Here is a 24327-nt window from a genome sequence, read left to right as displayed (position 1 = left end):
GAGTGCTTTTAAGACTAAGTCCTGTATGGGAGGCAGAGGTAGATGGATCCCAGAGTTGAGGTGCACATAAGAAGCTTGAGACCAGCCAGGGATACATAGCAAGACAATATCTCAAACAGTAATTAATAATGATTCATTAACAAGTCCTGTGATGTTCTTCTACTTTCCTCTGCTATACGTGAGTGTATGCACATGTGCGTGCATGTGGTGTGCATGCTTGCACATGCAGAGGACTCTGGGTTATCGCCTTGGCACAGGGTCTCTCAGTGTACCTGAAGCTCAACATTTTTTGGCAAGGCTGGTTGGCCAGTGAGCTCCAAGGCTCCACCTGTCCCGCCTAACTCAGGAGTGGTGTTCCAGGCACATGCAGCCAGGCCTAGCTTTCACACGGGTGCTGAGCATCCCAACTCAGACCCTCACGCTTGTGTGGCAAATGCTCTTACCCACGGAGCCATCTCCCCAGCCTCTGACTGTCTTTAAAGAAAGTCAAAATCACCTAGCTGTACACATTCTCCTGGTTTAAAAAAATCCTTGCACTGGGCAGTGGTGGTGCACTTTAGTCCGAGCACTTGGAGGCAGAGGCAGGCGGATTTCTGAGTTTAAGACCAGCCTCGTCTATAGAGTGAGTTCCAGGACAGCCAGGGGCAAGTAAGGGAAGTGAAGGCTTGGGCAAAGGGGCTTTGTGAGTGCATCAAGGCGTGGCATTAAGGCCAGAGAGATCACAAACGGTCCCCCGTCCGATGTAGATATATATACAGCTGGGAAGTGAGAAAGTATACGTAGCAGATAAGTTTAAATTGGAGACATGCAGGCCAGGTGAACTACAAAGGGCTGAGAGTGTAAGCCCACCTGTTTGTGAAAAGTCAAGGGCTTTAGGAAAATAGTGACAGAGCCTATCTCCATCCAAGGAACACACTGGCCACACTGTGTGCAGTGGAAAGGGAGGGGGCCTAATTAGGAGAACGCCATAATGGTCCTCAATAACAGATAAAAGACGGTCAGGACCAAACAGCAGGGCCAGACTGAAGAGACACTATGACAGAGTAAAGGACAGGACTCAGACATGCAGTGGGGGGATGGGGAGAAAAGACTTTCACCCAGTGAGGAGACAAGAGTGAGCTCAGAGGGAGATACACCTTAGGGTTTGAATCTTAGCTTTGCTACCTCCTAGGCACATGACTCAAGGAAAACTATTGCCTGCACCTGCAAAGGATGGTATGTTGTGTTTCAGTAAGCATTTCCTCCTTTAAAAGTTTGGTTATATTTATTTTGAATGTGTGTGTGATCTGTGTGCATAAGTGCAGGTGTGCATGTGCCACAGTGTATATATGAAGGTCAGAAGACAACCTGCAGAAGTTGGTTCTCTCCTTCCATCATATACGTCGTAGGAATCGAACTCAGGTCGTCGAGTTCAGTGTCTAGCACCTTTTATCTACTGAGCCACCGCATTCATCCCAAACATATAAGAGATGTACTGCTGGGCTGGAAAGATTAAAGATGGCTCAGTGGCTAAAGCGCTTGCTGCTCTTGCAGAGGGTCTGAGTTCTCTTCCTAGCACTGTTCTCTTCACAACACCTGCTAACTCCAGTTCCAGGGCATCCCTCCACTCTTCTGGAAGGTACTGCAATGCATCCAGTGCCCACAGGAACATGGAGGTAAAACATTCATACAAAAAAAGACATTTTTAGTATATGTATGTATACATGTATATATGTATGTATGTGTGTGTATGTATGTATGTACATAAGTACATATACATGATTGCACACCATATGCAAGTCTGAGGCCTGAGAAAGTCAGAAGAGAGGGCTTCAGATCCCATGGAATTGGAGTTAAAATGGTTGTGAAACACCATGTGGGTGCTTGGAATAGAACCCACGGTTTCTGCAAGAGCAGTGAGTGTTCTTAACTGCTGATCCATTTCTCTAACCCCAAAATAAGAATAGTTCTAAAAATGAGAGAGAGAGAGAGAGAGAGAGAGAGAGAGAGAGAGAGAGAGAGAGAGAGAGACAGAGACAGAGACAGAGACAGAGACAAAGACTAACTACAGAACTATATTTTCTTTTTTGTTTGTTTGTTTCAAGACAGGGTTCCTCTGTGTAGCCCTGGCTGTCCTGAAACTTGCTCTATAGACCAGGCTAGCCTTGAACTCACAGAGATCTACCTGCCTCTGCCTCCCAAATGCTGGGATTAGAGGGGTGCAACACTGTTGTCTACTAATTATTTTAAAACTTAACTTGGTTTTTACCATTTGAAGTTATTTTTATTATTTCTCAAAAGTTTCCATGCCCAGAATGTGTAACTTACGACTCAGCTTCTCTTCTATAATTAAATTGTTAGTTGTACTAATCTCCCTGATCAAACAATATTGATTCTGTCCAAACTGAAACTCAGGGACAAATGTAAAATAGTTATCAATTACAGACCAATAGATCTGAACCTGGGAGGCAAAAAAAGCAAAAAATAAAATAAACCTGGTTTTTGGTTAAGCAACCATCAAGTGATTGCATTAATAAAAAGATTAAGAGTATCGGTCATAGCCAGGCACAGTGGTGCACACCTTTAATTCCAGCACTTTGGAAGCAAAGGCAGAAAGAGCTCTGTAAGGCCAGCCTAGTCTACAGAGTGAGTTCCAGGACAGCCAGGGCTACAGAGAGACAAGAATATTAGTCATAAGGATCAAGACTAGCAACCCCTATGCAGCTAGCTGCCTGGGCCTGAATCGTTCCACAGCTCGGGCTAACCTTCCTCGTTCTCTTTCTCCCCTCTCTGGGTCTTATCTCTGATTATGTTTTCCTTGGCTACCAATGATACCTTCTGTTACCAAGATGGGTAGCTGTCCTTCAGTTTAGTTCTACTTAGCTTACAGGTAACTTGAAACCCAAAGCAAAATCAGTAACATTCTGAAGTCAGGACAGAGCACTTGTCATGTCAGGGCTGGTGTCCACCACGGCACTCAGATAGGTTTGCACGTGCACACATACATACACACATACCACAAAGTAATAAAACAATCCAGTTATGATGAAGAGATTATAGGCATCCTGTTGGTTCAATTTCTCAGTCTAATAATAACTAGAGCTCCCTATGTGCTAAGCAGAGTGCTGAGTGCTTTGCATGCAGTCCCGATTAAGTCTCACAATAAATACTCTGATGAAGCATGATTGCCCCTGATGTGCAAATGAAGAAACTAAGTCATGAAGGAGTTAAACTCTACAAGGTTATTCAGCTAATACAGGGCTAAATTAAGATTTGAACCCTGGCAGTCTAAAACCAGGGCCCTGTTTGATCAGCCCCTAATCACTGTGCTATATCATCTCACACTATTCCAGATTAGACTATGGGATTTGCCATCCCCTTTGTAAAGGCATTTATATATGCACAAATAAAAACCTCCAGCCAGAGAGATTACAGAAGGATTTCCTCATTAACCAAGCTTAAAGAGATGTTATCCTCAAGATTTTACTGCTTATAATTACTGCTTATAATCTAGGGACAGTACTGAGTTTGATCTAAAAATTAGTCTGTTTTAATGAATGCACAGAAGCTAACTTCAGGCACCTTATCAATATTTATTGCTCTAGGAGTGAGATATTTGTTATAAACGTGTGATTAACTTCTCAAGTTTTTAGAAGCAAGTCCAGAAGTGAGCCCAAAGAAAACATTCTCTCCAAAACCACATTCTCTCACAACTCACGCTCTCTCCTGCTTCCAGACAGAAAGCCACAATTACTTTGATGCAGTCAAATGAGAATGGAACTGTGCTACTGCAGCTGGTGGACACTGAGGGTCAGAGCACTCGGGTAGTCAGATGTTAGCAAGGGTCTCGCTGCTCAAAGTCATCAACAAACATCTCAACAAAACACAAAACCAGAAATACAAGAAAACAGATAAAATATACGGGAAAGACTCTAACGCAGGGAAATAGGCCCCCACCCCCATTCCCCCACCCCCCCACCCCCCCCAACCCCGGTACCTCATACAGTCCTGCTGCAGCAAGAATAAGAGGTAATACATCTGGGGAAATCCCTCCAGTCTCTTTGTCAAATAGAAAAACAACTACTCATTTCAAAGAAGGGGGAATTTTCATGCACTATGCAGAAAACTGCCAACTAACTATTACATTGATACCACTGTTAAAATCTAATAGGATGCCACATTCTAAATTAAAAAAGTTAAACCAAGCCTGGCCCCCAGGAAGCCATGTACCAACCCTACAAGGGAACTCTTATCCAAGTCTACAACTGCAAGTCAGGTTTTAAAATGCAAGCTTTAGGTAATGGCTTCAGCCTCAAGGTTGGCTTCCCAGGAGGTGTGTAACCTGACAAGGTAAAGAACTCATTGAAATATTTAACAGTGGTGGTATGGATTTCTTTGGATAGATCAAGAAAAGCAACTCATTCCTTTTAAAACATAAAGAACCATTTTATGGGGAGTAATTCATTCTTTCAGTTCTAATGTCTTGAGTCTTTCCTCAGGGCCTTCTGAGAGACCTTACTGAAGGGGAAAATGAAAGGCTAACAAAGGGCCCCCTTTCTCTCCCTATTCCCAGTATAATCTACCTCAGCCACAGGGCCAGTAGCATCCACACTGTCATAAATGCCAGCAATTAGAGAATTAGGCCATAAAACCACCCACTCAGGTATAAGAGCACAGGCCTGCAGCTTATTTAAAGTAAGCCATAAAAGACCCTGTGAGTCCTTCTCTAGGGCCTTCACCACTAAGGAAGGACAGTAACAGCAACAACAAAATGGCCCTCTGTCTGCCTACCTTACAGTGATGTGTTTAGTGAAATCTAGGCCCAGGTGAAGGCTTAAGGTCCCTTCTCTTTGTAAAGATTTCCCATGTCCTCCAGCATGCCAAATGAGGTCTATGAAAGGGCAGGCAGGCTACATTTTGAGCACCAGTATAGTGGAAACCAAAGCTGAGCTACCTTTTGCAGGAATTATTCTTGCTTATTCCAAAACTATTCTAGAAGTTCAGCTCAGCTAGTTCCTGACCTCAAGAAATAATAGCACCTACAATTAGCAAGCAATTTTAGTGGAAAAAAAAATAATTCAGGGCCCACAAGAGAGACCAGCAAGTAAATGAATTTGTGCCAAATCTGACAACCTGAGTTTGATCCCTGGGTCTCATATGATGAAAGGAATCAAGTCCCACAAGTTATCCTCTGACCTCCATAGAAATGCTAAAACATGTATACATGCATATTCGTATGGGCTCTCTCGTGCATATACAATAAATGTAATTTTTGAAAAGCTCATCCCAATACCAAAGCTATTTTATTCAATCTGTTCCGAAATCTGGTACAATTTGGGGTCAACCAATAATTTCATTTTATTACTTATCCTTACGACCTAGCAGCCCACAAAAAAAACATAGGTCTCTGATCTAATCCATGATCAAACTTAATTCCCAGATTTCATGAGCCAATCATGATGAGACAGACCGGAGCAAGCAGTGAATTCTTTAGCATCTCTTTCCTACTTGTGCCTAGAGGGTTAAGAATCTGGTTGAAATGTAGGTGCATCGTGCCAGACTCATTAGTAATTTAACCTTTCTTAATCCCAGAAAATGAGACGCAAACAGAGAAAAGGGTCCACCACAGCAGTCCTCAGGGAGGTTCCTACTAGTACAGAGACAGTTACAAAGCTCCCCCTTCCTCACAACCCAAGCCACCAGGCTCTCTCCACCTTGGCAGAAGAATGGAGACAAGATATTCACAAAAGGCCCGATGGAAGGCCTTCGGTGAAGCGCTAGAAGGGAGCTGAAGCCCTGTGCCAGCACTAGAGGAATGTGGGCAGGCACAAAGAGATCTTAATTAGGAGACCTACAATTAAAACACAGTGAGTCTCCAAAAGAGAAAGAGGCGTTGCAGTCTGTTACGCCTCCAAGCAGGCAAAAGTACTGCTGCCACCCCCCTCCAGCCACGGGGTAAGGGAGACAACTGGCTGGCACGGGCTGCACAGCTGCTCTCTGGAAGGACAGCTCCAAGGTGAGCAGAGATGAGAAATGTAGCCCAGGCGAGAGCATTCTCCCAGCTTCAAATCAGAAGGGAGCTCACTACAGTGTGAGCCATTTCCTCCAGGAGCGTGTGCCTTGAGATGCTTAATTGGGAAAGGGTGGAGACATAGTATGGGGGGGAGAGGGAGAGAGGGAGGGAGAGAGGGAGAGAGAGAGAGACAGAGAGAGAGACTCACTAGCATAAGATTGCATTCTTAATATCTATTTCAGAACTCTCTAACTCAAAGGAGATATTTATTATTGCTCTGGATTTATAGATACATTGATGAGCTGGAGTTTTCTTTTCATTTAAAAGCTTATACACAGAACAAAATACATATCATTCAGACTGAAAATAGTTTCCATTTAGGTAAGAAAATTCCAGCCATGAAAATAAATCTAGCCAAACAAGGAGATAACACCGGGGTTCCACAGGTACTCTGCGTTTTATTTCAAAGTTAATCTTCAAGTCAGACGCAGGGGTGTCTGGCATCCGAGCAACTGAAGAGGCAGTGGCAGGGCTGCCTGAGCCTAGAAGTCCAAGGTCACCACGAACGACAGAGCTAGATCCCAACACGATGAATCTCTGCGGCTGCTGTTAACTCCAGAAAAACCTTTATGGTTTTTCCATATAATAAGAACTTTCCCGCCAAGATGAAACTTATCCTAATAATAATGATGGTGAAATGGGCAAGTGTGCAGTCTGACACTAAAAGGCAGCAGAGAGTCTCATTGACTCTGGCTCTTGAAATAAACTCAGAAGCTGAGAAATGGTGGTGCTCGCCTTTAATCCCAGAGCTTGGGATGCAGAGACAGGCAGATTTCTGAGTTCGAGGCCAGCTCGGTCTATAGATTGAGTTCCAGGACAGCCAGGGCTACACAGAGAAACCCTGTTTCGAAAAACAAACAAACAAAACAGGGGGGAAAAAGAAAAGAAAAAAAACTCAGAAAAAGAAATTTTGGTCTAGGTGTGATGGTGCATGGCTGTGATTCCACCACTTGGGGGACACCAAAGCAGGCGGATTGACAAATCCAAGACTAGTCTGGCCTTCATAGGGCATTCCCCAACAACCAAGGGCTATAGGCAAGAACAAGACTTGAGGAGGAGGAGGAGGAGGAGGAGGAGGAGGAGGAGGAGGAGGAGGAGGAGGAGGAGAAGGAGGAGGAAGAAGATGAGGGAGAGGAAGAAGAACAAGAAGAAGAAGAGGAGACTAAAATAATGGAGCAGAAAGGTTTGTGAGCTATTTAGTACAACTTCTTTTATAGATCAGAAATTTAAGATGAAAAGTGAACTTCCCAGTTGGGCATGGTAGCACATGGTGGCACACGGTGGCATATGTCTTTGATTCCAGCATTCAAGAAATATTGAATGGCAGATCTCTACAAACTCAAGGCCAGGCTAGTCTACATAGTAAGACCCTGACTCAAAAACAAGCAAATAAAACACATGAAGTGGGTCCTACAGTGTGTGTGTGTGTGTGGGGAAATTAGTAAGAAAAAAAAATCACAGACCCTCTCCAGGGGCCTTCCTGCTAGCTGAGAACTACCCAGTTTCCTAAGCCCAATCTAAACGCCTGCCCCCGGCCACAAGGCTTCACTGACACTTTAAATGAAAACAAATATGCACCTAATATTCACCTAATATCAAAGCTAATTGTCATTCAGCTCAATATCACATAAAATTAAAGTGTACAGTGTTGAGATCAAGAGCAAACCGCCTTTAACGTGTTCAGAGGCGATAAGAACAGCCCATGGAATAAATGAGGGACTGCTAGCTGCTAAAAGATTTCTGAAGTTTATGTCAGGGTAGGACAAATTCTAGTCAAGAGAAGACGCTGCCTGGCTGTTGATTTAGACGGACCTGAGACAGCTGCCGCTGTCACCATGGAAGGAAGCACAGGACTCAGACCTCTGTGATGTCCCATAGACAAGGCTGCAGAGCCAATTCCTAACTCACACAGGACACCCTGACATCTATGTATTTTGAAAAACCACCTCATCATAGCAGAGTGGAGTCCAGAGGACTCACGAGTCTTTGTCACCAGAGGGACAGCAGAGAGCCGATGGCAGTGGAGGACAAGTGTCCCATGGACAGCACAGTTCCTGCAGGGGCATCTGGAAGTGCCGTCACGCAGCTTTAGAACTTGGCTTTGATTATGTGCAACCCCAAGTCATTAGTCACATAAAGTAAGCCGCAAATTAAAGAGGTTAGCCTCCACCTGGGTCCTATAACCATTTCAAGAGGCCACACAAGACTTCCTATGAAGCCTGAGTAAGTCCTAAGCAGCAACCTTTAGGGTCCTGTAAGTGTATCGGCCTGCAGTGAGTCCCGTGGAAGACTGCCACGGATGTGTAAGACTGTCACAGACGCTTGGCTTCTCTCCTGAAAGCCACCCCAGTTTACAGCACATAACTCTCAGCCCATGCTAGACAACCTCAAACTACCCGACAGAAAACTTACCAAGAGCTCTTTCAAGCCCAGTTCAGGAAAAAAAGATAGTAATCCTGGAATCTAATGCAAGGAGCCAACCATTCTGATCACAATAAAACAGCAACCACCATCCAGAACAAGTTTTAAAGAGAAAAACACACACACACACACACACACACACACACACTCGACAGCATTTGTTTGCCAGAACTCCTGGAACTCCCCAACAAGCTTTACATCACAAATTCCCAGGAAGGCAAAATAAAGAACTAGCTCACAACCCTCACATAACAACACCAGGTAAGAAACTGTTAGTACCTGACTAAAACTTTACTGGTATTTTGTTAAAGACCAACAGATAAAATATTCTGATGCCCAGACATTAGGTCCCTGAATTATGTCTCGGTCTGTCTCTGTCTGTCTGTCTGTCTGTCTATCTCTCTCTCTCTCTCTCTCTCTCTCTCTCTCTCTCTCCAGTCCCACAGTCCCTGGAAAAGTTATGATTGGAAGCTGCTGACTTTGCTTTTGAATATGTGATAAGAACATTTAGAACTTGAACACATGGTCCTTCAATACAAAATGCATAAGCCTGCCAAGCCACAGAACGCTGCCGGCTCAGGAATCCCCTTAAAGCAGGCCAGCTTCTCCTAATAGACTTTCTTATTTTATTCAAACATACATAGGACTAGAATTCTACATACAGCCTGTCAAGTCTCAATTTTGAAAATATTCAGGTTTTCAAAAATCATATGTCAATGTAAGGCAGTGTCTTGTTTTGCTGATGTACCTTTAAAACAAACCAACAAACAAAAAAGCAAAATCAACTCACATTTAAGCACCAACTCCATGCAAGTAACCTGAACAGCTGAGCCTTTTTGTAATGTATGAGGCCTTTGGTTCTCCAACTATCTGGGATCTGTGTTGTTAACTTAAAAAATACAGAACTGGCCTTTCAAAAATAATAATAATAATAATAATCTACCAATAAATACTTGCAAACAGGCCTGTTTACTGCAGCTGCCTTCGGAAGGCTGGGAAAAGGGGGTGGAGACAGCCAAGGGAGGCAGGGAAGGAGGATGCTGCAGCTAGCAAGCGGGAGCCAGGAACACGCCCCCATCATGTCCTCCTTGCTGTCAGAGGCGGTTGTTGTCAGTCTCCTGAGCTAGTCTCCAGAGCCGGCTGCCTTATTTAAAAGGAGGCTGGAAGACTAAAAACTTAAAAAAATAAAAATAAAAATAAAAATAAAAAAAGACCAGTTCCCAGTTCCCTGAAAGAGAGAGGCAGGGGTCCCTAGGACCTCCCCCCTCCCAAGGCTTTTGCTAAATCTAAAGGGGTGCCCGGCATAACGGGCCACATGGGGTTTGCCCAGGATATTTTGTGTGCCCCAACGGCAGTGCACGCAGGAAACGGCTGGTTGCCATCTTTCCCTTTCTGTTTCAATCAACAGCACTCCAGAGCAGCAAACCCCTACCCCCTACCCCCCTTTCACTTCAGCCTCTGGCAGCTGCTCTTCCTCCCCCTAGAATCCCCCATCACATCCCACCCCCCTTCCCCTGCGTTTCAAACTGCCCTGTCTGCATCCAATGGAAAACAAATGCGCATCCATCGCCACTGACTGAACCTGAACTCAACTTCCCTTCCCAGGGCAACTTTCCTTTTCGCTGAAGAAGGCTGAAGACCCGCTTATCAAAGCATCCCGATTCTCAACTGTGTACCTCGCCCACCTTGAGTCTCCCACTAGGAATCACTGATAACCTTACCTCCTTCTTCTAAAGACTAACTTGGGTTCATAATCCTCCTCTTTCTCCCAAGCCAAAGCATCAACAACCACAGCCACCACACTAAGGTAAAACTGTCCCTTCAATTACTTTCATCCCAAGCCGGCTTTCCTCCACCCCCTTCCAAGACCCAGGATTGGCCTAGGAAAAGGTGGATCAATAATGAAATGACGAGGAAAAAAAGAGAAGGGCGGGAGCGAGCCAGGGCCAGAGGCTGCAAGCTCTCAGGCGCAGTGGGTGGGGTAAGAGCAGCTGCTTCCCTTGGGAGGATGCAGTCCTAGCTCCCCACAAACATCACTCCTCACCGGGGGCCCCTCAAGAGCTAGAGGGAAACCCTGCTCCTCTCAAGGAGAATGCTAGAAAGTAGCTCTGCTCCAAGCCTAGCCTAAGGAGGAGACACTGGGCCATTTTCCCTCTAACACACCTCTGGTCCTTCCTCTAAAGGAGGGAAAGGGGTGGAGTTGGAGGTAAAGCCCTGACACCAGCAGCCTAGGAAACGTAGCCCAGGAAGATGGGGAAAGAGACAACGCCGGGGGGAGCACTGCTATCTTCGCAGGAGAGATGAAAACAGACAAGGTAGAGAGGAAAGCTTTCCCCGAGGGGTAGGGCGGAACCAGGAGGCCTGGTGTGCAAGAGGTGAGTGGGCTGGTTGTAGAGGTGAGACAAGGGGGAGTGACTGGCAAGGTGAAGACCTGGCTGGGGATGGAGGGAGGGTTGGTCAGGCTTTCAGAAGGAAGCAAGGTGCAGGAAGGGACCTGGATTTCCCAAGAGCCAGGATAAGAACGTGGCCCTGGATGAAGCCACCACCCGAGAGATGTCCAAGGGGGAAGACTGCCCTAGGAGTAACACATCTGCCCGGGGAAGGAGGCGGAGATGTGGCGGGATCAGGTCTCTGGCAGAGGGAGGGAGGAATCTGGCTCGGATGAGGTAATCTGTGAAAGGGAGGAGGGGTTCAGTCCCGGGATGGGAAACCCCCGCCAAGGGGGTCTGTGCCAAGGGATTTGGGGAAGGGTCCAGGGGAAGAAGGCGGGACAGGGGCTAAAGGCCCTCAACCAGAAGGGTCTGAACCCTCGGGTAAGGGCGCCTGGGGGTCTGCAGCCCATAAGGGGGGTGCTAAGATGGGAGGGCCATTTGCCCCGCGTTAGGGACCCCAGGATGTTTCCAGAATTGGGATGCTCCTCAAACCTGCATGGGGGAGGGGAGGGGCTCCTCAGAGGGTCGAGACCCCGGACCTGGGGGTTCCTCGCCCCCTTACCTCTCCGCTGCCGCCTCCCCCGCCGCTCTCCCCAAACACTGCCCGGAACCGGCGCAGGTTGGTGCCGATGGCGGCCGAGACCTGCAGCGCCGCGTCGAAGCCCGGGCCCACCCGGAGCAGGGCCGGCCCTGAGGAGGCTGAGGACGATGACGAAGACGAAGACGAGGCGGACGACGAAGAAGCTGCTGAGGCGGCGGCCGCTCCCCCTGGAACCCCAGCCCCGCTGCTTCCCGCCGCTGCCGCCGCCGCCACCGCCGGGGGGGAGGGGGGCGCCCCGGGGCCGCCGCCGCCGGCCGGGGGCCCGGGGGGAAGCAGCAAGGCCGGGACGCGTTGCCGCGGGGCGCCCCCTAGGCCCCGGCGCCCCCCGCCGCCGCCGCCCCCGGTGGTCCCGGGTCGGGCGGGGAAGCGCCACCGACAGCTGTGCGCCATGTTCGCCCCGTAAGTGAAGCAGCGAGAGGGAGAGGCGACAACACAGGGGGGCGGGGAGGCGGAGGGGGGGAGCGGCGGGCCCCGGAACCTGCCTAACCCGCCTGGCGCCGCCCAGCTACCCCTACCCCGCGGCCAGCTATGCAGAGCGCCGGGCGGCGCTCGCCTGCCCTGCAATCTGCATATGGGCCTCTGGCCTCCGCCTCCGCCGCCCGGCGGCCGCTGCTCTATGCCGAGCCCCGGGCCCGGCTCCTCCCGCCCGGCAACCTGGATAAGTGCATGCCCCGCCCTCCGGGAGCGGCAGCGCCAGGGAAGATGAGGGGGGGGAAGGAAGCCCTGGAGCCCGGAGCGGAGGCGGGTTCCGGGGAGAGGGGGGAGGGGGCGAGGGCGGCGGGAGGATGGAGGCGGAGGGAGCGGGTGGCCCGCAGCCGAGGGAGCCGAGAGGCCGATTACACACGTTCCCGGGACGCGCTGGGACTTGAGCGGCCCAGGAGAACCGCTTCCAGTGCGGCGCGGCTGCTGGGTCCCCGGAGGAGCGAGCCTTCTCCTCCGCTTTGGAGAGCGGCGGGCTTAGCCCTTTTGGAATGCTTCTAGAATCCAGAAAGCTCCATTGTACTCCATGCAAAAACCGAAGCGTCGCCCAATTGATTCTATGCAAAATGGCAAGGCTCTCGGTGAACGCGCCTTAAAAAAATAAAATCCAATAAAAGAGGAGCCCCTCCCATCTTCATGCTTGGAGCTCTTTTCCAAAATGCACACAACCGAGTGGTCGGCCTCCGCCACCTCCTCGCTCTACTGTGCGCTTGGAGGGAGGTGAGGGACTTCTGGCTTCCGTGCCCTTCTCCGGAGTTGGGGTGTGTTTCCCCAGCTCAGGCGTTGGAGCCACAGCGTGCGCAGCGCGAACGACCTGGCGTTACAACGGAGCTGAAACTGGGTGGCTAACGGACAGGGCCTGGAGGGAAGAGGCGGGCAAAGGCGCCCCGCCCCTTCTTCCTCTGCTTCCAGCCTGCCGCTGCATGCAAAGCAGACCCTAATGTATGCACGCGGAGGGAGGGGGCTCGCCAGCACATTTCTCATGATGGGGAGGGGGGGCGCGAGTGAAGCCCGGCGTTGGGCATTATGATACACTGGGTGGAAGGGGCCCGCCGCCGGCGAGCTCTGCACGCAGGGTTAGCTAGCCGAGGGGGAGGGAAGAGGGATAGGGCAGCGGCGGGGGGTGAGGATGGGGTGAATATCCACGGGGTTTACTTTATTGCGGGAAATAGGAGAGGGCGCCTCCAGCAAGGCGTTAGACGCCTGCGGGGATGGAAAAGCCAGGGAGGAAGGGAGTGATTGCTGCCCTAAGAATTTGCGTTGGCTGAGGCTTAGGGATCGATATACTGCCTGCAGACCCGGTGCAGCCTCCATCTCCCTCCAAACCCCAGCCGAGGTGGAGTTCGCAGGAAGGTCACGCAGCGGTCCGGGTCTCCCGCACCCGTACCCGGCGCTGCTCTAACTAGGACCTCCCCGGGTGGCAGATTTGGGAAGGACAGGGTGGATCTTATAGTAAGGCAGGTAGCAACCAGCTCCAGCCCACTGGAGGGTGAACTGCACGCCTCCAGAGGTCCACGGCCTCCTGGTGCTGAAAAATCTACGTCCTTCCTACCGAGAGACGTCTGTGCCTCACGAGAGAATGGGGGTGGAGGGGAAAGCGAGGAAAGGAACAGAGAAGGGGAGGAGACATAGTCAAGCCCCAACTCCCCAAACTCGCCCGGGATCGATCATCGTTCCAACCACGCAGGATGGGGCCCAGATGGTTTGCAAAACGCACATTCACACTACGCACACACTACCAGATTCCCTTGTTGCTTCTCATGGCTTACTAGGTACCGAGAGGGTAGGCGCTGCGAAAGGGTATTAAACCGCAGCTCCAAGATTCTGCTTAGGACATAACACACCCCATTGTGGACAGTTTCTCTATTGCAATGTATTTAGCGTTAGACTCTGGGGTTTTTGCTTCAGTATAGCTGCGCTGATCAGTTACAGATTGGCGACCACGTGGATTCCCTCAAGCATCCTGATTTGTTCCCTCTCTCACTCTCTCTCGTTTATTTTTCTTTTGTATTTGCCGCCCCCCTTCTTCAATATGCATAACGGCCTTCAGAGGTAGTAGGCAGGGGACTGAGTGACAGGCTTTATATAACTGTGTCAACAGGATTTCTTCCCGCCCTCCACCTTTGAGAAAACAAACCGGCTAGTTTCTGTGTAACCCTCTCCCTACAAGCACACTTGATTTAGCACAGGTGGGAGGTCTGCAGGGTGGGTGGCAGCAGCAAGAATGGAGAATATTTGCAGGTTGTGAAGACATGAGCCTGGGAAGTGGGGGAGAACTCCTTGAAAAATTATCTAGTCGGTCTCTCTCAGGCTGATACAAAGCGACCTGGTATAGATCAAAATTTATGCCTGGAGGTCTTAGAGCAGAAATTACTAGCTCTTACTGAGGACTTTCTATGAACCCAAGTGTTTTAGGTGCATTCAGTTCTTACTAATCATATAAGATAACTAATCATATAAGATTTTACAGGTGGAGAAACTGAGTCTTAGAGTAGTGTCCTAGGCCACATACATAGGGATAGTAACTTAGTGGATCCTAACATCAGTATCCAATATGACAGTCTTGGCAGAAGGATATTCAATGGGAGAGTGGTTGCCTAACATTTGGAAAGAAAGCCCTGGGTTTAGTCCTGAGGACACACATACACACACACAGTGGGGAGGGGCACTGAGAGATTCTTTTTTTTTTTTTAACCTTTCTCATGTTACCTTAAAGTACATGGCTTTATTTTTGGTTGTAAATTTTAACCCATTTCTTTTGACTATCAATATGTCATTTGGCTATTTTTTTTTTTTTAAACAATTACTTTTGAGCTATGGCCTTATCTACTTGAGACTGAACTTGAACTTTGGCAGCAAAGGACTACACTAAGCTTTCTGCTCCTGGGCTGCTTGGGACACAGGTGTGTCCTACAGTGCCTGGGTCTCAAGCCCAGGGCTTTGTGAATACTAAGTGGTAAGCACTCTCCATCCCCACCCCCATTCCCTATTTTTTTTTAAATACTATTCTTTGTGTTTGTTTATGTAACCTTGTTTGTATGTGCAGCACGAGGCGATGACAGAGGACAAGAGAGGACATCTGAACAACGTCTGGAACTGCAGCAGCAGGGGTTGGGCGCTACCTGATATGGGTGGGAAACAACCCCAAGTGAGCTTTCAGAGCCGTACCACCCTTAACTGCTGCGCTCTCTCTCCAGCCCCCTAACATACATACACCACTTTTTTTTTGAGATAGAGTCTAACTGGTCTAGACCTCAGCTATGTAAACCAATCTAGCCTCAGACTTCTTCTGTCTCTGAGAACTGGAATCATAGGCATGTCTGGTTTCATGTGGTTAAAATGGTTAATGAAATTTAAAACCCCACTGCACTGGTTCTGAGATAGCACATTGCTGACACCAATTTCTATCTTTCCTTCATGGTAGCAAATGTTAACACTTCCAAAGGTGACCTATATCTAATCAAGTGAGTTCATAGAGAACTTTGTCCATGAATATAAGACTGTCACGTCTTATGTGGCATCTTGGTGGTTCTACTTAATAAAACTGGGAAATTGCTTTTATTACTCTAGGGGATGTCTGAAAACATGCAGTGGAAATGCATATGGCTATCAATCCATTAAATTACCTGTTCCTCATCTTCCTCCCCCTTTGCCTTTTTTTTTTAAAAACTTTATGTGGATGGGTGTTTTGCCTGCATGCACATCTGTACACTACAAGCCGTTGCTGTGGAGGCCAGAAGAAGATGCAGAACTCCCCCTAGGCTGGAGTTATAAATTATTGTGAGTTTCTATATGGGTGCTGGGAACGAACCTGGGTCCTCTGGAAAAGCAGCCAGTGCTCTTGACCACTGAGCCATCATCTCATTAAAACAAAACAAAGCAGTATTTCACTGTGTAGCCCAAGCTCTCCTGGAGCCCAGACTCTGACCTCAAACTTGAGGCAATCCTTTTGTCTCCACTGAATGCTAATATTACAGGTATGAGCCACTGTGCCCGGCCATTCTATTCAATTTCACACAATAACACGGTGCCTAGCCTTGGACAGCGCTTTGCACCTGTGTAATATACCTTTAGTATGAGGTCCCAGAAGTACAGGAGCTGAACTTCAAGCATGGACATCTGTGATTTTGACAGATATCATCAAATAGTCCCCAGTAAAGGTTGTCCTAGTAATTCATATTCCCATCAGCGATTCTGAAGAGGGCCTTTCTCCTTAACTTTTCTGAAAGCTTTTTCTTAACCTTCTTCTTGATGTTTGCTAACCTAATAAAAATGCACATATTTTACATTTTTTCCAAATGAGAGGAAACTTTCAGGAAGGAAACGCCAAATTTTGCCCATTTCTGAGAACTCATAAATTACTTTGGCTTTACATGGGGCTGGAGAGGTTGGTTCACAGCTTAAGAGCGTTTGTTTTTCAGAGGACCTGGGCTCAATTCTCACCATCTACATGACAGCTCACAACCACCCTAACTCCAGTTCCAGGAGATCCAATGCCCCATCTGACCTTCGTAAACAGCAGACATACAAGTGACAACACATACATGTATACAAGCAAACACTCACACCTAAAAGAATAAACTTAAATTGTTTTCAAAGGGACTCCTAGGTATGGACTCTCTTTTTTTCTACCCTAAGGAACTCCTCACTGCAAATCAGTATCATGGTGTGACTAACATGGGTTCAGAGTCACAAGCCGAGGCTTGATTTGCAGGTACCTAGCCATAGACCTGTTTCCTCATTTGCAAAAATAAGAATATTAATAACAACTTCACAAGATTACTATGAAGATTAAGTTATATTGTCTAAGCATCTTCTTTTTCATTCAAATGGAAACATCCCCCAGCACACACTCTCTCACACACACACACACACACACACACACACACACACACACACAGATTTTGTTGATTTATTTGTTAATGGTAAGGATAGAACTTGCCCAGATTTCTTCTTTTTTCTGTGTTTTGAGACAGGGTTTCATACAACCTGACCTGACTTGCTATGTGGCTTTACTGTTGATCCTTCTGCTTCAACCTTCCCAGTGGTTCACCCAGGTTTTCCTCATTTTTTGTAAAGACAGTGATCCCAATTTCCATTCTCCAGAAGAACTCGGAATGGACATAGTGCATTAATACAGTACACCCAAAGGTCTTTGGACTAAAACAAAAAGCTGACTGAGTCATTTAAATATCCCGTGCAGGATCATTGCAGAACAGGGAGCTGCTCAAGATCATTGGGAGTGCTTTCATTTGAAAAGAAAGGGCCAAATCTATAACTCTTCTTCTATAAAGGTGCCCTTATAATGCAGCGGTAACAGTTTAAGCTGGGCATATGGTGCATACCTGTAATCCCAGCACTAGGGAGGTAGAGGCTGTGGATGAATGGAGAGTGTGAAGCCAGTCTGGTCTGCACACTGAGTTCAAGGCTAGCCTCCTGAGCTTTAAAAAATATAAAGAGAAGGAGGGGGAGGAGGAAGTAGTCCTTGCGTCCGTTGAGTTTTCACTTCTGAACTTGAAAAAGAACTTAGCATAGCTAATTGTATTTATGAGTAGAAAGGTTTGACCAAATCTAACCGAGATGGCAGCTGGCTCTGTGCCGAACATTTGGTGTAAGTCAGCTCCAAGTAAAGGTGTAACTGATTTGGGAGACAAACCTTTCTAAAGTCAGGAGCCATGTGTTAATCAGACTTCCATCTGCTGCGTCAAACAGAGTCTAGAAAGCCCAATTAATGTCTCCAAAGTATATGGTTCTTCCCAGCCACACTCATAGATTTGGGGACTCACTCAAAGGGGCTTTAACATGTTGTCTTCCTTATTTAGGTGTTTTTTAAAATTATCTATCAATTTATTTTGTATGTGTTTCTGTGCATGTATGTGAATGAGTTGGCTCATGTTATGCCATGTGTATGGACATCAGAGGATGACTTGTAGTTGAGTTTCTCCTTCTATGACATGTGTTCCAGGGATTGAACTCAAGTAGTCAGGCTTGGAATCAAGTGCATTTACCCACCAAACTGTCTGGCTAGTCCAAGGAGATGGCGTTATCAGAGGATCCAGGCAATTACGGGTGCTAGTCTGGCAGGGTCAAATATCTCCATTTGAAATTTATACCGGTGATCAAAGTTCACCTTTTCAAGGAGAGAAAAGCGATGAGTAGCTATTATTTGCTTATGACTGTTTTACTGTGAAGAAGTTCCATGGAAATTCTGTACTTGAGCAATTTCTTTCACTCTCTTTCCAGATGTCTCTAAGTCACAGTCATAATGACTTTTGATTGGCCCAGGTATGGTCTGCTGCACAAGCTAACCCAAAGTACCCAGTCACAGGAGACAGAGAAAGAAATGGACCAATGAAGTATAAAACGGCTAGAGGAAAGTGCAGGAAGAGACATAGGAGGAACCGAGAACAAGTCTAGAGGTGGAAAGTGTTCAAGAGATAGTGGGAGGGGCAAGCGAAGTGGCTCATCAGGCAAAACTGCTTGCTGAAAAGCCTGATTCCCTGAGTTCAATCCCCAGGACCTACACAGTCGGAGAAGAGAATCAGCTCACTCAGGTTGTCTTCAGATCTCTACACCTGTGCACACACCTACACATACATTGAAACTATAATCATAAGATGTTGGAGAGATGGCTCAGAGGTTAAGAACACTTCCAGCTCCTGAAGAGGATTCTTGTTAGGAGTTCTAGTCCACATGGTGGCTCACAAAGATTTCTCAGTTTCCTGACACCTTCTCCTGATCTCCCGGAGCACTAGGCATGCACATGGTACACGTATACACATTCAGGAAAATACTCATACACATAAAATAAAAATAAATATTTTTGATGTAATAAGAATAAGGAAGGAGCAAAGGCTCATTGTAGAGTCAGAGCACAGCCATCGCACCATGAAGCCATGAGTAATTGTGTTCTAGAACAGACGTAAGTGATGTCTGTAGGAGGAGCTACAAGGGATGTCAAGGCTCAAGGCTTAGGGTTTGGGTTAAGAAGGCGGGAAGGAGCAACAGAGGCATCTTTTTCAGGAGGCACACCTATGAAAAGAAAGAAAGGGGCTTTAGCCAGAGCTTCCTAACAAGACTAAGAGGGCTTGTTTGTTTGTTTGTTATGTGTATGAGTACACTGTAGCTATCTTCAGACACACCAGAAGAGAGCATTAGATCCTATTACAGATGATTATGAGCCACCATGTTGTTTCTGGGAATTGAACTCGGGACCTCTGGAAGAGCAGTCAGTGCTCTTAACCGCTGAGCCATCTCTCCAGCACTCTGCATTTGTTTTTGAGACAGAGTTTCACACAGCCCTGCTTGGCCTTGAACACTCCATGTCACTGAGACTGACACTGAACTCCTGATCAGCCTGATCCCTCCCCAGTGCTGGGATTATAAACATACCCCACCAGGCCTGGCTTATGTAGTTTGGGAGATAGAACCCACGACCTCCTGCATGAGAGGTAAGCCCTCTACCAACTGAGTGCATCCCTAGCTCTAGAGATTATTTTGTGTTTTGTCTTTTATTGCATGTGTGTGCAGGTGTGTGAGAGAGTGCAGGTAGATACTGCCACGACACATATGTGATGTCAGAAAGATGATGTTTGGCAATCAGTTCTTGCTTTCTTTCCACCACAGGGAACTGACAACAGGGAGTTGTCAGTCTTGTTTCCCCCTGCCCCCAGACAGGGTTTCTCTGTGTAGCCCTGGCGGTCCTGGAACTCACTCTGTAGACCGGCTGGCCTTGAACTCAGAAATCCGCCTGCCTCTGCTTCCTAAGTGCTGGGGTGCTGGGATTACAGGCGTGCGCCACCACCGCCCGGCTGTCAGTCTTGCTTAACAAGTGGTTTTACCTGCTGAACCATCTTGCTGGCCCTCAAGAGTTTATTTAAAAATTTATTTTATTATTTTAGACTTATTTTTTGGGTTTACCTGTTTTGCCTGCATATAATTACATGCTGCATCATGTCGATGACTGTTGCCTGAGAAATTCAGAAGAGAACTTTGGATCCCTGGAACTGGAGTTAAGGATGGTTGTGAGCTGCTGGGTAGATGCTAGGACAAACACAGGAAGTGCTTTTAACCACTGAGCCATCTCTCCAGCAGAGTTTATTTTTAAGCTAAGTTTTGGTTACTGTAACCTTGTACTGAGATATACAAGGTAAAGATTTAAAATATTGTTAATGGGCATAAATTTGAGAGGTTTATATTCTCCAGCCCTCCCTCTAACACTGCATGTGCATGTGTAAATGTGTAAATATTTGTGTGTATATGTAAATATGTATGGATATGCACTTGTTTGTAATAGTTTTATTGAGACAAGGTCTCTCAACGTAGAACAGGCTGCTCTTTAACTCACAGAGATCTGCCTGCCTTTCCCTCCAGAGTGCTGGGCATATATATCTTTTAAACTGATGTGGATATAGCACACAGACCTCTTCACTTGGTCCTTTAATCTTAAGCAACTCAGAAGCTCTTATCTCCCTGACCTTATCTCCCGCCTCTCCAGAGCTCTGCCTTCTGTTGCTACTGTCTTGACCTCTTTGTAGTTCCAAGAACAATCAGGCTCACTTATACCTTAAGGCTTTTGCCCTTGCTGGTTCCTCAGTCTGGAATGTTCTTCCACCAGAAATCCTCTTGGCTTACTGTCACACTTCTTTGTATTTCTTCTAGTTGTCCCTTCCTCAAAGGACACCATTACCATTCATGATACCATAGACTGCTTCTTCCCTGCCCCCTTCCTTTCAGTGCTAGAGATTGATCAGGGCCTCGAGCTAGGCAAGCTCCACCTCTGAGCTGTATCCCTTGCCCTACTGCATTTTTCCTCTGTCTCTTTCTCTCTCTTTAAAATACTTATGCATCCAGGTGTTTTGCCTGCATGGATGTCTGCACAAGTATTTGCCTGATGCCCACAGAGGCCAGGAAAGGGCTGGAACTGTAGAGGATGTGGATGCTTGGAATCAAACCCAGGTCTTCTGGAAGAGCAAGCAGCCAGGTTCTTTATTCTTAGCTGTCTCTCCGATCCCTCTTTCTAATTGAGGTGCATATAGCCCAGGCTAGCCTCTGACTCACTATATTTTGGAGGATAATCCTGAACTTTCTGTTCTCCCCCCTCTACCCCCTCCCTAATGCTTTCATCACGCTCCCTTATTTCTAGAAAGCAAGCCTCCCAAAATTCACATTCCCCTGACCCAGGCCCTCTCCCTCTCTATCCCTTTCAAGGTCTCTCCCTACTCACCCCTAAGTTTGTATCTCTTTTTCCTAAATGTGTCTCCATCCATCTCTTCCTTACAAGGAAACACCTCCACCCCTGTTTTTACTCAGTACTGGGGGGGGAGGGTCCCTCCCAGGGCCTTATGCATACTACACAAAATCTCTACCAACGGACCCTTCTGCTGATTTTTTCCCACAGCACTCACTACCATGGATTTGCTTATTTTAAACTTTTTGTTACATTTTTTTTTTAAGTATGTGCTTATGCGGAAGTCAGAGGACAGCTTTCAGGAATCAGTTACCTCCTCCCGTCATGTGGGTCCCAGGGATCAAACTGGTTGTCAGGCTTAACAGCAGGTGTCCTTACTGGCTGAGTCATCTCACCTGTCTGGATTTTCCTCCTTTAATGTCAGCGTGTCATAAGGAGAGGAACCCCATGAATGGAAGGTCTGTGCTTCCAGCTGCTTTACAGAGGATACAACAGGGGTATGACCCTCAACAGGTGTTTAGGAAAATAGGAAGAATCAGAGAGATGGCATCATAACATCATCGTTACGAATACACGCTGTTGCACTTGGGAGGCAGAGGCAGGCAGATCTCTGAGTTCGAAGCCGACCTGGTCTACCCAGTGAGTTTCAGGCTAGCCAGGAATGCATAGAGAAATCCTGTCTTGAAAAAAAGTAATAAATAAATAAAATAAAAATAAATAAATCTTAAAAAACAAAAACAAAAACATTTCATGCTCAAATTGCCTGGGTTCAAACCTGTTTGGTTTTATTTTTCCTGTTTGAGACAGAGACTCCATATGTATTCCAGATAGCTAAAAACTCAAGATCCTTCTGCCTCAGACTCCAAGGGCTGGGATTACAAATGCCACCATGGCTTGCTAGAAGATCTTTATTTTCTTAGCAGATGCATATACTTGGGGAGGTGAGCTGGTCTCCTTCGCTAAGCAACCAGGTCATCTTAGTACCTAATCCTAGATCCTTATGAGAATTAATATATGGATTTATATAACATGTTCATAGTAATAACTGTCATAGGACTCTTTGATGTAATTTTTTGTAGGGTTCTGGAGTTTGTGAAAGAGCCGGGGCCTTGTGCTCACTAGGCCATAGCTTTAGCACTGACCTTTCCCTGGCTCTATTAGTAGATTTTATAAAGCCTATTTAGCTAACTGTGATGGCAGACACCTATAACATAGCATTCAGGATGCTGAGGCAGGAAGACCAAAAGTTTGAGGACAGCCAAGGAAGCACCAAATTCTAGGCCAGCCTGGGTGGGCTACAAGACCCAGTCTTGGAACAAATTTTAAAAAAAAATCAGTTCCCCAAAGGCAATCTAGCAGGGTGGCTCTGCTGAACTGGCCCTTCTCCATCTTCTAGATGGTTCTTCCCAGTCCTGTTTCTCTGTCCTTCATTCTTAGACACAGGTGGCTCTGAGTGTCTGTCATTTCTCACATTCTCTTCTGATGATCTCATGGTTTTAACTACTACCCAGGCTGCAGAGATCAGTAACTGTCATCGCAAACAGCCCCTTTCCCTAGAGCCTCAGCCTCTGGCTTCCAAAGGCTTTAAGCATTTCCATTCTAATTACTTGTTATGTCGCATGACTCACCAGAGTGGGTTCCTCAAGGGCAGGAATAGCTTCCTGGTTATCTTTATCTCTGCTCCTCCAGGCCAGGTGTTCTTGGAAGGTCTGCTTCCCAGTGTTCCCAGTCTATTGGAGGGAGGCAAGCAGTAACTAGACAGGTCAGCAGCTGTGGATGAGGGCTATGTTAGTGAGATACAGACACAAAAGAGCTGGCAGAAGCCAAGGTGCCACAGGCTGCCCAGGCTTTGGGCAAAAGGAGAGTTGAGTCAAGTGATGCTCTAAGAGAAGAAGATTCCAGGCTAGAGAGACGGCTCAACAGTTAAGAGCACTGATTACTCTTTCAGAGGTCCTGAGCTCAATTCCCAGCAACCACATGGTAGCTCACAGCCATCTGTAATGGGATCCAATGCCCTCTTCTGGTGTGTCTGAAGACAGCTGCAGTGTACTCATATAAATAAGAAGTAAATAAATCTTTAATAAAAAGAGAAGAGGACTTGAACACAAACCAGCCCAAGGGTGTGTGGTATGGAGAGAGGCCATCTGACTGGATATAGTAAGACGAATGACAGGATAAGTGATAAGAAGTGAGGTGAGAGACAGGTGCTGATGGCTTCAGGGTTTTTTTTGTTTTTGTTTTTGTTTTTTTTTTTGAGACAGGGTTTCTTTGTGTAGCCCTGGCTGTCCTGGAACTCACTCTGTACACCAGGCTGGCCTCGAACTCAGAAATCTACCTGCCTCTGCCTCCCAAGTGCTGGGATTAAAGGCATGCGCCACCACTGCCTGTCAATAGCTTCAGATTTTACAGGGGCATAAAACTGAGAAGTCGTTGGAAGGTTTTTGAGGAGAAGGTTGATCAACTATGACTTAACATTTGAAGGATCGTTCTGGCTGCTGTCAAGAACAGACAAAAGAAGGCCTCGAGAAGCCTTCCGTTGGCCAGGTGCTTCCCTAGCACGTGAAGTCCTGGGTTCAGTCCCCAGCACTGAGATGAACTGGGCGTGGTGGCACAAGCCAGTGATCTCAGAACTAAGTCGAGGTAGGAGGATGGCCTTAATTTGGAGGCCTGACTGGTGTGTGAGACAGAACTTCTCCTGGGGACACTCACATCTACTCTCCCCAGAGAGGGAGCCTACAGCAGACCTAAGTACAGATACCACCAAAGTCAGCTTTGTGAACCAATGAGTTTTATTTGGATTAGTTACAGGAGCAGAAATGGGCACCAATTTGTTGTATTTAATATTTAATCTCAGACAGGAGGATTTCTACCCCACCTTTGATCGATCATTCAGTTCCCAGATAAAAGACACACAACTTTTATATTTATAATGAGCCTTAATCAGCACTAAAGCTGCGCAGATATCTACCCACTGTGCTATTATGTCTTCTTCCCTATCAATATCCCCAAGTGATAACTTGATATGCTCTTAACTCCAGTTGGCCAGCCATGTTTTCATAGCTCACTTACCCCAGGGCATCTCTCCTCTGTCGCCTTCTTCCCTCTCCCTCATGGTCCCTTCTCTGACCACAAGCCCAGAACCCAAACTTCA

The 24327-nt window shown here is 47.0% G+C and overlaps 1 protein-coding gene across 4 annotated transcripts in view; it reads right to left on the bottom strand.

The window, feature by feature from the left end:
• Window positions 1–11958, bottom strand: part of Kmt2a (lysine methyltransferase 2A) — an 80417-nt gene extending 68459 nt beyond the window's left edge. For 3 of the 4 annotated variants that reach the window (XM_052188482.1, XM_052188484.1, XM_052188483.1), the window contains exon 1: window positions 11468–11958. In XM_052188482.1, coding sequence (XP_052044442.1) covers window positions 11468–11896 — 429 coding nt within the window. In that variant the 5' untranslated portion in view covers window positions 11897–11958. The remainder of the gene's footprint in view (window positions 1–11467) is intronic. The other variant, XM_052188485.1, reaches the window with a different exon arrangement.
• Between the last annotated feature and the right edge of the window lie 12369 nt (window positions 11959–24327).

This window comes from Apodemus sylvaticus, chromosome 7, assembly GCF_947179515.1.
Source record: "Apodemus sylvaticus chromosome 7, mApoSyl1.1, whole genome shotgun sequence".
NCBI lineage: Eukaryota > Metazoa > Chordata > Mammalia > Rodentia > Muridae > Apodemus > Apodemus sylvaticus.
This window is presented reverse-complemented; position numbering and strand designations above follow the sequence as displayed.